Here is a 14,541-nt window from a genome sequence, read left to right as displayed (position 1 = left end):
CTGGTTCGGGCTCTTTTTTAAAAAAAAAAAAAACTGTCCTTGGTCACATGTGTATCTTTCACCTTTAACTTTACCGCAACCGAACTACACCTCGAAAAAACGCTCCGATGAATCTGATTGGTCGACGGGGAGGGGCGTTCTCTGTACGCGTCTCTGATTGGCTAAGACGTCACGCCGCTGACATCACACTTGTACGTCCCGTCAGCGTGTGTTACAAGGAGGTGTTTTATTTTATTTCTGTTGTACCTGTTAATAAAAAAAAAATGGCGAGCTGGTGCGTACGAGCTGTGAGACAGAGCTACTCCCTTGTGGCTTCACCTGCGCTAATAAGGTAAAGAAAAAAAACAAACAATTAAATAGATAAAGGTTGACTCAGTTATCTCTGTTAGCAACGTTAGCTTTAGCCCCCGATCCTGCTCCTCACTGTTGACCTTCCTGTAGCTAAAACAAGCCGAATATAACACGAACCCAGAGACGTGTGTATGTGTTTATGGGGGATGTAGTGTGTTAAACTCCAGCTAAAACACCGTGTCTGTGTGTGACACATGTTAGCATGGCATTTGCTAGGAACAGGAGGCTGATGACATAACCTGACAGAGTAGAGAAAGGGATGTAGCTCGTGCTAAGCTAACGTTCAAACTGTGAAATACTCTCGTGATAACAGAGGTTTAAAATTAAAATATTATAGCATGTGCGCTCCCGTTTGTGTGTTTTTTGTCTTCCTGCCATTAATGAACTGTTTCGTTTGTCTATGATGTCGTAACCTATGACTTACACGCTTTAAATGCTAAACCAGACTCCATTCATTATTCAGCTAATTTAAGCAGCGCACTAGTGGTTTGTTTACACCTTTTTACGTGGTGTTAAATGTGAAATTTATGCACGAAGTTTGTATTGTAACGTGACATAATCTAGTGTATTACTTTTTAAGTATCCAGATAGATAGATGGATAGATAGATAGATAGATAACACACTAATAAAAATGAAATGAAATAACCAAACAACCATGTGCACATGTGCATAAAATAAAGTCCAGAGCTTGTTGTTATAAAGGTAGAAATTGACATGTAGGGTGGTTGCACAACAGACTTAGAACTAGTTTGGCTGTAGTGCTAATTAATCTGTCTGATGCCACCAATTAGCAGGTCTGTGCAAAGACCTTAAATACCTTGTGGAAGTAAAAATAATATCTAGTACTGTTTAAGAAAATGTCCCATAGTAATACTATAGATGTTGGATACTCACGGCGTGTCCGTTCTTTTCCACCCAGGGCGTCTCCGCGGTTGCTGTGCACGGCCACCCAGCAGAAAAATGGCCACCGGGGCTCGGAGGAGGAGGCCGAGAAGCCGGAGCAGAGCGCGGCGGAGAAAGTCCTGGTGGAGGAGAAGACCCAGCTGGAGGAGCAGCTCAACAACATGACGGTAAATGTTTGTGTCCCCCCGAACCCCCGTGTGCTCCCATCTCCATCGATGCAAAACGATGGAGAAGCAGCTGGAAATGCCAAAGCAGAAACACACAACATATAGAGTGGGACCAGTCGCGGCTCTTGCGCCTATAAGACGTCATTTTACAAACTAAACATGTCAAACACAGTGGTTCAGGCTTCTTAAGTGACAGGATCTGCTCTTTCTTTCATAAAATATACTAAATAAGAGAAGAGTTCCTCAGCCGTGTCTTTTAAAAGACCCAGAATAATTCAATTGGCAGCAAATCAGAATTTGTTAAATACATTAACTCAGCTGATGAAGCTCATAAAAGTGAGTATTTAAACCGTATTTATTTTGTGGGTTTTTTTGCAGGAAAAGTACAAGAGGGCCTTAGCAGACACAGAGAACCTCAGGACGAGGAGTCAAAAGATGATCGAGGACGCCAAACTATACGGTAAAGACTCCTTTTCATTCTAGCTGTGCTGCTTCCCCATGATGTGCACAGGCCGTTCCTTTGTCTGCAGTTGCACAAATCCACCACTAGATGCCGGCAAAGGGCAACACTATCACTAAATGTTCCTCAAAGGCTCGTTAACATGCAGCTATGCAACTATTAAAGTCAGGAATGGTGCCTTTACGTGTAATACTTCTGTATATTTCTTCTGGTATAACAATTAGCATGTGGCAGCTAATGTTAGCTAATGTTAGAAACGCTGTATTTCCACTACGCTACGTGTTAAATAGCCTGGGAGCTGATGCAAAGTCAGACCTGAGCCTCAAGCACTTTCTTTCCTCCACACCAGGGATCCAGGGTTTCTGCAAGGACCTCCTGGAGGTGGCCGACATCCTGGAGAAGGCCACGGAGAGCGTGCCCAAGGAGGAGGTGACGAGCCAGAACCCCCACCTGAAGAACCTGTACGACGGCCTGGTGATGACCGAGGTCCAGATCCAGAAGGTGTTCACCAAGCACGGCCTGGTCAAGCTCAACCCCGACGGCCAGAAGTTCGACCCGTACGAGCACGAGGCCCTCTTCCACGCCCCCGTGGAGGGCAAGGAGCCCGGCACGGTCGCCATAGTAACCAAGGTGGGCTACAAGCTCCACGGTCGCACCCTGCGGCCGGCGTTGGTGGGCGTGGCCAAGGGCCCGTAGAACTGACGGCGTGATTGGGATCAGTGTGGCGTCCTGGACCACACCACCCACCCAACCACCCACCTCGAGGTGCCTCAAAGAGACAGGAACCCATCTGAACTTTGTATCTGGAAAATACTACATTCAAAACGGATACGCTCTGTTTGGCACGAGACGAGTCTTTTCATTAATAAAGTTTGTCTTCGGTCACGCGAGTCAGTTTGTCGGATTTAAGCGAAACCACCGGTTCATATACTTTCATGGAGTCGGTGAAGGAGATTTGTCATGACGTGTAAAGTACATGCAGAGAGTGAGTAGTGCATCATTCCAGACTTTTGTTTAAAGCCCTTATTATAATAATAATAGTAATAATAATAATAAAAATATATAATAATCTTGAACTCCTCGCTTGTGAAATCTTGTTTTGTGAGTTTTAAAGTCATTCTGTGGATAAATCAAGGAACAAAACTGAAAGACATGCAAATAAAATCGACCTCCCGAGTCCTGAGCTTTTACTTTTCTATCAGTGTTTGATTTCTCCCTGGTAACTGGGATCAGAAGGACCCAAGAAGAATAAAATCTAAGCATCATCTTTCAACAGGAAGTCCTCACATGTGGACACTGGGATTATTTCATTATATTATAATGAAGCCACCAATGACTGAGCAAAACCAGAGTTGCAGACAATGAAGTCCCAACGTCCTCAAACGAGTACTTGCTAATTAGCGACATTATTGCTTGTTGCTATTGATAAGATTTGTTAAATTTGCAGGTCACATCAAACTAATTACTAATTACCAAGATATATTCATTATTTAAGATATATATATTTATTTATTATTATTATTAGATTGTAATGTTCATTCCTGCATTATGATAGTTTTTTTTTTAATAATATGAATAAAAATTAATCACAACAGTAAACGTATGTGAAGCAGGGAGAGTAGAGAGTAAATTGTGCGACTATTTAAACGTGTACAATCTTTAAACCCCTCAATTTGAATGTAATTAACATGCTGCTCCCGCGTTGCCGTTCACACGGCCTCCGCAAAACAAGACCCGTCTTTGTGAGTCCTGACGCTGAGCGACCAACCCAAGAGGAAACGGGACAACTTCAAAGTATAAAGCATTTGCACGTTTTAATCCACCTCCATAACTCGTCATCTCCCCAACAACAAAAGTAACAGAACAGCAAAAAACAGCTCAGATTATTTTCAGACCGCCGTGCCACCCAGAGCCAAACGCTTCGTCCTGGTTAATCCAAAAGCTTTCAGTTTTATTACAAAAGCTATAAAAAAAAAAAAAATTCATGACACAAAATACTGTACATTTCACAGGTCAGTAATTATATGTCCCCCCTCCCCCTTTTTGCAATTTTATCTTATAAAATTATTTACATTTTGGTGTAAAGAAAAAAAAAAAAAAAAACAGCGAGACATTTACAGCGAAAGACCCAAACACGAGACAAAATCTGGAACAAAATCTAGAACATTTGGTTGCACATGCAGAACAATGCCACAGTCAAAATCTGAAGGAAACAATGAGATAAAATAAAAGGCCATTCTTGAAAAAAAAATAACAAACAAATAGCTTGAACTGGCAGTTTCATTCTGGAACATTCTGACGCTCATTAGCTTTACAATACGACGCCAACTCTCTTCAGGATCTTCAATAAAGGAACTTTAATGGTCTAGGAACTAATCGTACTGGAGTGGACCCACTATTGGAGTTGGACAGTTGAACACTAGAAAGACAAACCTCAACAAATCTCACCAAAATAAAAGCCTGCTTATCCTTTAATATGTTCTAATTCCTCCCCTGATCCCGACAATTTCCTACACACACGTTAAATTATTTGTAAAACTGGAGATTTGAACAAAAAAACAAAAAAAAAAAAAAGTGCATTTGTTGGGGACTGTTTTCTGCTGCGGATGGATACACGCTTGGTCTCCAGATGGTTCACAATAGCAGGATGTTGTAAAGTTGGGACAGAGTCAACAGAGTGTTGGTCTCTTCATGGAATATCGTCAGAACTATTACGTAGAGTTTGAGTAAAAAAAGAACGTGGAATGACAAGGAATCGGGCAAATATTAACCCCCTTCTGTTCTTGGATGCTGAAATAAACCTGACCGCTACGGACATTCTGGTGACATTCGTGTCTTCACCAAAGCACCATTTACCAGACGAACGAGACAAACATACTCCAGCGTACGCAACGTCCGCACATTCCCACGGCTTCCTCCATTTATTCCAGTCCGTCTGTGAAAACGGCAGCCGTTCAATACTCTCATTTACATTTAGACAGTGTGGGTCGCCGGTGGAGTGAAGACTGCGGAAGCTTAAACGAGGAGAACGACGACATCATCAACAACAACCTTGTCGTGAACCTGAACATTAATGCTGTTACACAACCAGCTTCTTCGCCTGCATTTAACAGTGTGGACAGTAAAAAAGGTACAAACAAGAACCACCATCAACCAGGATTTTCCAAGCAAAAAAAAAAAGAAATACTATATATGCGTTCCATCTACCCGTGTGTACATTTAACAGACTTTCATTTAAAGGTCACTTTCGACGTACGCACCAGGAAGAGGCTAGCCGTGAGATTTAGCGAGCGATAGCGACAATGGGCTTGAAAGGCCTCTGGCGACACCAATGGCCAAGGCGACCAATCAGTGGAAGCGACCAATGCGTCGACCGACTCGACGCTGAGCTGCTCTAAAGTTGCTTTAAATTAAGGAAACGTGGTCCTAAAACTTTGGTCGCTACCACTGATCACCATGCTGACAGCTAGCTAGCTTGGAGCGTCGGGTGAAACCAGATGGAGCGACGGTATTTTCCTTTCCAAACGAGGCAAGAAAAGCTTTCCTGTACTTACTAACAATGTTTTCATCTTACCCGTTTCACTCAGAAATACACAAGAGAGCTACCTAGAGCTTTTGGCGTCCATTAGCAACCAACTGGCAGTTTCAAAGTGACTTTGGGCCTGTAACGCAAGTACGATCATATTTTTATGTACTTTATATACTATGAGCCGGTTGCCTGTGTCAAAACGCCTAGAAAATCAACATATGAAATTACCGTTAATGTAATCAGATGGTTTCAAATGGGTTGTAAGTTCACTCCTGATGCAAATCCAACATTTTCTACTGGTGTCGCTTCACGTTAAAAACCTTAAACTGGCAAAAGAAGACTTTTATTAAAAAGTAATCACAAAAAATGCTACTTTTTGGGCAGTTGATACCATCAATCCTTAAAAATTCGTATGCAAAACATTTCTTTTTTTGACGGAGGATCGCTAACGATATTACACACAGTAATGGAACAAGGAGCAGCCACAGTGAGCTGTTGGGTGAAGAGCTGCAGCCATAAAACTTCAGTTTCTCACAGAATCACGGGGAAAAAAAATGCCAATTATCTTCTGACTCCTTCATTAAAATGACAAATATTTATTTTGGCAACCTCCAGAATTATTTCAGCTGTAGGTACGACACCGACTGTCGCCAAATCAACCAGGAGAGCAACCTCAAACTAACAGAAACGTTATTGTGTCGCCAGCAGCAAAATCTGACAAACCCAAGTGAAACACAGATGAAAACGTCGGATAAGATCGAATACTGTGCACTGCAATCCTAATATTCATATGTCACAGTAAAGTAAAATCGTTACACACACTGGTATTCTTTTTTTTTCCGACTTTCGGAATATGTGCTACATTTGGATAGAGAATTTGCCTGCGTGTCGTGGGATCCCATCTCAACACAAAACCTGTTGAACCAATCAGTTTTGGTTCATCTGGGCACCAGTGGAGATTTAGCCGATATATTCACGTTAAGATCCACCAAGCTTGATGATAGGACTTTATGATGGGAAGAATATTGCTCCAGTTTGTCATCATCCATCCTTACAACCACCAACAAGGAAATAGTTGACCAGCCTGACACGGGCAGACTCAAATCTAACCAGAATATGAGCTGGATCGGCCTACAACCAATCACGTTGTTCGCAAATTCAACTCCAAGGCGCTCGGAAATCTTCTGTCATTAAACTGCTGTTACTTTTCTGTCCATAAAGCTCCTCCAATCATGAATTGATTTGATTGGCAGATCTTTGCCTGAACATAAGCAGCTCCCAAAGAAGAGACTCCGGACCAACGCTCCAGGCTCTAGGAGTTGACGGGAACATTTCTGAGCAATCGAGACCTTGAACTCACAACTCAAACATCTGCCTGTCACCGAATGCAGCTTGAAATGATGAATTAGAGAATAAAAGCTTGCTGAAAAGATCTAATATTCTTATTTACCTTTCTTTTTTGCATGAACTACCTGTTGCCCTGTCACCGGATTGGATTTCTGATACTTTCCACATAGATACCTTCAGTGAACCTATTGCAATAACAAAAAAAAAAAAAAAAAAAAAAAAAAAAAACGTTGCCATCGCTATTTAATACTTTGTAATCAGCACTGTATAAACACGTAGAACCATTGTGGATGGGGCAGATCTGTACTCCACCCCTGTTCCTTTCAAAATGCAAAAATATAGGCTTAGCTTTGTTCATAGCCCTGGTATGAAAATATACTTTTTTTTCCCCCAAGCGGGGTATCATTTTTCTTTGCAATGTACATATTCACAAGATCACCCCTGAAATAAAATAAAATAAAAAAAAACAAAAAAACAAACAGTGTAAACCAGTAGTCTTGCCTCCTCAGGTTATAGCTATTATAGGCCAAAACTGGAGTGCTACGAGGCGTCTCGAGATATCCAGCCGCTCTCTGTGAGGAAGGTGAGAATCCGTTTCTTGAGAACCTTGTCCAGGTAGCTGGGCAGTCGGCTCTTGGCTGGTATGCCTTGCCTTTTCTGCAGGTGATCTTTGATGATGATGGTTTTGACAGTCAGATAGCGTGCCGGGCTGAGGTTGAGGGAGTTGCACAGCACCTTCTCCCGGTCCGACAGCAGCTCGAAGCCCGTCAGGTTCTCGATGGCGGCGAACTCGCCATCCTTGCCCTCTTCTTTGATCCCGCCTCCGCCCCCCAGCCCTCCGCCGACGCTTCCGCCCCCTCCGGCTCCGCCGCCGAGCCCCATCCCGGAGCCGAGCCCGCCGCCGCCGCCGCCGCCTCCCGAGCCGCCCCGTTTGGAGGTGACCACGCTCTTGTTCTCTTTGCGCTTCTCCCGTTTGTGGCGCGCCGCTTCGTACTCGGCGGACTCTTCCAGGCGCGTGATGCCGTTGCGCCGGTAGCGCTGCAGCTCCCGCACCTTGGCCCTCAACACCCGCTCCTTGTGCATGTTCTCGAAGAAGTCCTCAAACTCCCGATGCGCCATGAACTGGCAGAGCCCCCGCAGCCGGACCCGCTGCTCCTTCTCCTCCTTGGTGATCTTTCTCTTGGGTGTGCTCGGAACAGGACCCGACCCCACTGCCGCCGTGGACCCTGAACCTATCGCACCGCCGCCGATTCCCGCCCCACCCACGCCACCAGCGGCGCCTACGACCCCCAACACCCCAGGCTTCTCCTTTTCCTTGTCTTTCTTGTCTCGGCCCAGGAACGCGGGCACCAGGTTGTAGTCCCGAGCGATGTTCTTGCGCCGCTGCCGCTCTCTGAGTTTGCGCACGTACATATCCACGTGGGCGCGCTTCATCTCGATCTCCACGTCCTCGTCGTCGTAGTTGACCGACAGCCCGCTGATGAGCTTCTCCGCGTCCTGGTCGTACTCAATCTCGTAGTCGTCGCGCAGCGGCATGTAGCCCAGCTGCTGCTGCTCCGTCAGGCTGATGTCCAGCGGCGGGAGCGGCGTGGTGAGGCTGGGCGACAGCGGGCCCCCGCTCGGACAGGTGTGGTCGGTCACTCGGTTGGGAATGCTGTCGGGGATGCAGGCCTTACCCAGGTTTCCGTGGATGTACATGGTGACGTAATGCTCCATGACTTCCTGAGGAGTCCGGGATGCACCAACGTGAGCGGCCATGTCCTCCTGGTAGAACACAAACAGGCCGTCAAATAAAACTAAGGCAAACCATTTAAGAAATATGGAACAATTCACGATACCATTAAAGGTGCCATGACATAGGAATTGTGCTTTTGCTCTTTTCCATTCACTAATAGACTAAAATGGCAAATAGAACAGATGATAAACCAGCAGTTATCATAACAACGGGACTAAAACAAATGCAAAGGATTCATTAGCAAAACTTAAAGGACCCTATTTACACTGAACTTTGATTACTACTTTGATGGCTACGAGAACAAGTACATTTTATTTAGTCCTAGTTTTAGTTAAGGTGGATTTTTAGTAGTTTTATAAATATTTGCATCCTTTTAGTTTTACAGTTTGTTTGTTTGTTTGGTGACTTGTGTATTTTTTTGGTATCTTTAAAGGACACACCTACCCGTTTGCTACAGCTCATCATGTCCTCAGTTTTAATGCGACATGTTAAGCTTTCCTTTTTTAAAGTAATTTATCCCTTACTCTCTTTAAGAAGTCAAGAATCACATATTCGTGTTTCACACTCCAACTTTTGCGCAAGTTAAAAGAAATTGTGAATAGTTCCCCTCTGAAGCTTTTTCACGCTTTCTAAACACTTTAAAATTAAATTATTGCAACTACACATTATATATTGTAGAGGTGAGTATGTAACTTAAAAAAACAACAAAAAAACAGCAGTTACCATAACAACGACCCTAAAACAAACAAGGGATCCATTAGTAAAACTTAAAGGACCCTATTTACACTGAGCTTTGATTAGCTTAAGAATGACTACAAGTCAATACGCTGAATTTTATTCTCCCGTGAAGCTACCTGACCTCCTCGCAGTACCTGTGGCTGTATAAACCTAGTTTTAGTTAATTTATTAATATTTCCATCCTTTTAGTTTTACTTTTCGGTGACTTATGTGATTTGTTTTTTTGTTTTTTTAAAGGACACCCCTTCCTTTAATGTGACATGTTAAGTTTCCCTTCGTTTTTTTTTTTAAAGTATTGCAAGGCCGTTCGAAACTAAACATTTCTCCCTTCTTCTCTTTAACAAGCCAAGGAATCACATATTCGTGTTTCATACTTTTACGCAAGTGAAAAAATAAATAAATAAATAAATAAAGTGGATAGTTTCCCTCCAAAGCTCATCAATCCATTAACTGTAACGTACCGTTCCTCGCCAACTTGCCTTTTTTTGTTGAACTCTTTTCAAACACTTTAAAAATGAAATTAACCCCGATTACACGTTACATATTGTAGAGGTGACTTAATTTAAGTAACTTTTGTTCAAAAAGAACAGAAAGTGATGTACCCAGTTTCCAAATCCATACTGCTCGATGGCATCGAGTAGCGACTGCTCTTCCCTGCTGGTCCATCCTCCCTCAGCCTCGGGACCCCAGAGAGAGAACCGACCGCCGTCGACTTGCTGGTAGCCGTGCCATCTCCGGTGATTACCGATTTCTGCGCCCGCCGAGAAGCACTCCGGGCACAGCTCGATGTCCTGGCAGTCGGTGCAGCGGAGCCGCAGGTTCGTAACGTCTGCGAGGCAGTTAACGCAGTACTTCTTTCCCAGGTCGGCCATCTTGCCTGGCTCCTGCTTCTTGTTGTCGGAGGCGAAGCTTCGCGCATGCGCACCGCGGGCCTCGCGCAACGAGCCGCTCACATCCTGCTCATTAATATTCATGAGGACGCGGCGGGTCGCCTGTGATTGGCTCTTGGGCCCAGTTTCCACGACAACCCAAACAAAACCAAGAGTTTCATTGACTAAAGAAGTGTTCTACCTTTACAGCTGTTATATGCCGACATATATATTTTTATTATTAACATTATTATTGTTATTATGACAAAATGAACACAGAACACGAAGAAGGGAAGGACGCTGACAATGAGGCACCAGAGGAGGAAAAAGGAGATGCCACAGCTGAAATGGTCACATCAGATCCTGAAGAAGAGCTCACAGAGGACGAGAAAGTCTCAGGAGAGGAGCCCGGCGCTGAAGAAGGAACCGTCCGTGAGCCAGAAAGGGACAGCAGTGGACGCGAGCTCCTTGACGCGGGTGAAGACGAGAAGATGAGTGAAGTCAACGAAACGCAACTCGTCCGTGAAGAAAGTGTGGTTTTTGAGAACAACGTCAATTGTGACGATGGAAATCCCAGACTGCGTCTCGAGAGCCCGGATGGGGAGAAGGCCAGTCCTGCACAGGAGGAGGATGAACAAGATGAAGACGAAGAAGAAGAAGAAGAAGCCACCGGTGGAGCTGGAGATGGAGAAGACGCCGCCGAGTATGAAGAGTGCATGCAGCTCCTGCAGGAGCTGTGCGAGCAGAGGCGTGAGGCCGGCCAACGCAGCAGCCAGCTGCAGGTGAAGCTGGCCGAGTACTTCTACAAGAAGGCCAAGGACGGCGTCCAGCCGGAGGAGGACGCGCCGGTGACGGAGCAGCAGCCGCAGGAGTACGAGCGGCGCGTCGGCGCCCTGACCGAGCTGAGGCAGCGGCTCAGGGCCGACGCTGAGGCGTCCCGGCGGCGGGCCGAGGAGCTCAGACTGCAGTCCAAAGAGAGGCTGGATAAGGTTGGTGGGAGCCCAAGAGCCCGTGCAACAGTCTGTCTTGAACCTGCAAGCTCGACCTGCATCTTGTCGTGTGCACGGTCCAGACGGCATCCTTCGTCCACTGTTATTTAGAGAGAATTCTTACAAACCAGCTACGATCCTCCCAGTTTAACTGTGTAAATTAAGTCGACCGCCCCGTGAGTTTTTTTTTGCAGACTGACCCCGCAGGGCGTTAAAGGAACAAGGGCAGCTCACGCACCTCCAAAAACTTTATTTTTTTTACCCGTTCTCTTTTCAAATCCCAGCTTCTTTTTCTTTATGCATCGTCTTTCACGTCACACAGAACTCTTCCAGATAACATAACAGTTTACGTTTAAGTGGGATTTGCAGTGAAATGCATTTCCAAATTAGGGGGAGTTCCATGTTCAGCAAGAGAGAAGAAATAGTCCAATCTGCAGATGTCTCACGTGACGCGGGATTAACTCGTTTAGAAAAATGTGCGGACACCGAGTTTCTATACTGATGCACCACTTCGGTTTGACTCTTTTACGATTAGCTGGCTATCAAGCGGGCAGAGATCTGAACCTGAATGGGATGACACCTTCGTCGTTTCCAGCAGTTTCAGTCGAAACCTGATCCACGGTCCAGATAAAGTCAGACAAACATTTAGAGCTGCAATCTGCAACTTTAACTAATCTTGTTTATTGAACGTTATTTTGATGACTTAAAGGACTATTTGCAATCAGAAACCACGCTTTAGGGGGGGCTGTAAAAACCATCCTCTGTCCTCTCTGGGGGAAAAAGGAAAAACGGGAGCACAAGGGGTCTACACATGCTGCATTAGATTTAGCAAGTAGGAACGTGACATGCATACTGGGTCATGTAGGTGGCACTGTGAGTTTAGGAATAAGCACAAAGAAGAAATAAGCAGAATGTCTAGAAAAAGGATTTTAAACATGTAGCACATCCTCTTGTAGATGTGACGGATGAGCATTTATAAAGGTTTTATTGATACCGATGCTGTTATTGATTCGATACTTAATCACTTCCTCCTGTGAAGTTTTGGTTTAGAGTAAGAAGGCATTAGGGGTTTTGGGTAAACAAGAGATAAGTAAACAAATGGGAAATTGGTAGAGATGTCCGATATTGACTTTTTGCCAATATCCGATATTGTCCAGATTCGTAATTTCCGATTCCGATATCAACCGATATGGTATACCGATATATGCAGGTGTTTTTCTTTTTCGCCCAGACTAATTGTAGGTAGCAAGCAACCCGTTAGCCACACTAGCTACACTCTGCAGCAGCACAACCCGTGCATTATGTTATCTGTTTTCATTATCGATGGTAAAACCGATGACGACATGAACCGATATCACAAAAATAGGCTAATATCGGCCGATATTATCGGTTGGCCGATATTATCAGACATCCCTAGAAATTGGTCATTGGCTCCTCACTAGCCCTGCTCTGCTGAGACTTTGTCAACTTAGCTGCACTTGCTGACCTGAGATTAATGCCGTGTATCGTGGACAAATTCTTCATCGTGTTGGTGGTGTTGCCGCCCTAAGTTGCATATTGCGCTGTTACAGTCCTTTCCGGTGAAGTGAAGCCACACTTTGAACCACTTCAGTCCCTCCGCAGTAGCGTCTTCCCTGTCGTCACATGATGTGAATGACGTGCTTTGACGTAAAGATTCGGCCTGAAAAGAATCGAAGGCTAATGATGTCGATTAACCCTTCAAGACCTAAACATCTGCCTGCGCATAAAAAAAAAAAAGCTTGCCGTATTTGAATTACCGTAACTCACCGATGGACAAAACTTAAAGTGCAGCTGGACACTGGTAAAATTACGGTAATGATGACGCACCGCTGCTGTCGGCTGCAGGTCGGGGAGTGACGCAAGACCGGGGAACCCCAGGAAAAGAAAGTTGCTTGGAGGAATTTGTTGGTAAAAACAAAGTTAGTTACACCCTTGAGATGTCTCAAAGGTCTTCCAGACAAACGCACAACTTCCCAGCGTTCAGCCACACTTTGTCAATAGAGCAAACCACTGTGAGTTACGGTAATTCAAATACCGGTAATTCTCAGTGCCCATCCCTGGTGATCAGTGTCCGTAACTTCCGCATCTTCGTCCTCAGGTGGAAAAAGAATGGCGGTCGCTGCTGGCACTGAAGCGGGACGTAGCTGTGGCAGCGCTGAGCCGACACCTTGGCAAGGAAGCGGCTCAGGCCAAAGTGGAGTCCATCCTGACAGCAGAGCGGCTCCGGCAGGACGAGCTGACCAAGCAGCGCCTGAAGCACATCAAACTGACGATCAGGATTCGCAGGCTGGAAGCGGAGCTCCGTGAAGAGGAAGAACGCGAGAAGGAACCCCTGCAGATCCACTTCGAGCAGCTGCAGGCCGAGAGGCTGGAAAATAGGAAGCGGGCCGAAAGGCAAAGCGAGGAACTGTCAAAGCTGCAGAAGAAAATCAACAGCAGCTTGGAGGTACGATGACAAATCCGCCAGTCCAGATCGTGTCAAGTTCAAATACGTTGCTGCTAAAATATACATTTCCGTTTTTTCCCCATAAGCCCCTGTCAAATGTAAAGGAGAAGCTGTACTGGAGCCAGATGGACGTTCGGGCAAAGGGGGAGCAGCTTGCAGAGGTGGAGGCCATGCTAGCCAAGAAGAGGGACCTCCTCACCAGGACCAAGCAGGCGCGTAACAGCCTACAGAGGGACAACCTGAGGCTGAAAGAGCGCCGTGGACTGCTGGGGAACAGGGTCCTGCTCCGAGACTTTGAGGACACTGTGGACGCCTCGGACCACCTGGAGGAACGGCTGGAACGTCTAAAGTTCCCACCAGCTGAGTTTGCTTTTGGCTGTGGCAGATGGAAGAAGAAGCTCGGGAAAACATATGACTGAGTGATGAAATTAGAATTAACACCGTTCGTATTTGTTATCTTCAAACATTTCCACCATTTGTGGTTTCACATTAAAAGCCTTTAACTGGCAAAATATGACTTGACTATTTAATGGCGTAGTTCATCAGAAAGGTATCTAGGTCCTTTTTTTTTTTTTATTATTATTTCTTGACCGCGAATCAGTTTGAAATACGGCAGGAAGGAAGGGAACAAGAGGGATCAACAACTGCCGCTTGGTCCACACTTTTGTCGAAAAAAAATCTAACCAAAGAAAATGTGCCAATTTACTTTCATGTTCATTGGAAGCACAATTAGCTTAGCTTGTCTTAGCATAACAAATTACGTAGGCCTACAGGAAATTTCTTATTTACAGTCATCACACTACTGACACACTTGGAGCAGTGGGCTGCACTTGGGGATCAGTTTGTGGGGATGGTTTTAAACCAGGGACCTTGCATAGATTTATTTTTACTCTGCAGGGGGGCGCTATAGAGCAGCATTGGGATTACAAGTTCAAAGTTGTCGCATTTGATCTGAATAGAAATTAGCGAACCATGCAGCATGATT

At 45.1% G+C, this 14,541-nt stretch overlaps 3 protein-coding genes across 3 annotated transcripts; 2 read left to right on the top strand and 1 right to left on the bottom strand.

Annotated features, from left to right (window-relative positions):
- The first annotated feature begins 165 nt into the window (after positions 1-165).
- grpel1 (GrpE-like 1, mitochondrial) lies at positions 166-2,958 on the top strand. Its single transcript, XM_047596345.1, has 4 exons — positions 166-331; positions 1,272-1,422; positions 1,801-1,882; positions 2,232-2,958. Exons 1-4 carry the CDS (start codon positions 264-266, stop codon positions 2,576-2,578), a joined length of 648 nt encoding a protein of 215 aa, XP_047452301.1. The 5' UTR covers positions 166-263; the 3' UTR covers positions 2,579-2,958.
- Positions 2,959-3,670: 712 nt separating this feature from the next.
- On the bottom strand, positions 3,671-10,282 carry tada2b (transcriptional adaptor 2B). The gene is given in 3 exon segments (XM_047595975.1): positions 3,671-8,522; positions 9,834-10,243; positions 10,246-10,282. Coding segments are annotated over 3 exon segments (1,671 nt in total). The 3' UTR covers positions 3,671-7,298.
- ccdc96 (coiled-coil domain containing 96) lies at positions 10,215-14,070 on the top strand. The gene is made up of 3 exons (XM_047596061.1): positions 10,215-11,089; positions 13,209-13,556; positions 13,643-14,070. Exons 1-3 carry the CDS (start codon positions 10,370-10,372, stop codon positions 13,973-13,975), a joined length of 1,401 nt encoding a protein of 466 aa, XP_047452017.1. The 5' UTR covers positions 10,215-10,369; the 3' UTR covers positions 13,976-14,070.
- The last annotated feature ends 471 nt before the right edge of the window (positions 14,071-14,541 follow it).

Source organism: Mugil cephalus, chromosome 1, assembly GCF_022458985.1.
Source record: "Mugil cephalus isolate CIBA_MC_2020 chromosome 1, CIBA_Mcephalus_1.1, whole genome shotgun sequence".
NCBI lineage: Eukaryota > Metazoa > Chordata > Actinopteri > Mugiliformes > Mugilidae > Mugil > Mugil cephalus.
This window is presented reverse-complemented; position numbering and strand designations above follow the sequence as displayed.

Coding starts and splice junctions, on each gene's coding strand:
- grpel1 (XM_047596345.1), top strand. CDS start 264: ATGGCGAGCTGGTGCGTACGAGCTGTGAGACAGAGCTACTCCCTTGTG. Junction 332..1,271: donor GCTTCACCTGCGCTAATAAG/GTAAAGAAAAAA, acceptor TTTTCCACCCAG/GGCGTCTCCGCGGTTGCTGT. Junction 1,423..1,800: donor AGCAGCTCAACAACATGACG/GTAAATGTTTGT, acceptor GTTTTTTTGCAG/GAAAAGTACAAGAGGGCCTT.
- ccdc96 (XM_047596061.1), top strand. CDS start 10,370: ATGAACACAGAACACGAAGAAGGGAAGGACGCTGACAATGAGGCACCA. Junction 11,090..13,208: donor CCAAAGAGAGGCTGGATAAG/GTTGGTGGGAGC, acceptor CTTCGTCCTCAG/GTGGAAAAAGAATGGCGGTC. Junction 13,557..13,642: donor AAATCAACAGCAGCTTGGAG/GTACGATGACAA, acceptor TTTCCCCATAAG/CCCCTGTCAAATGTAAAGGA.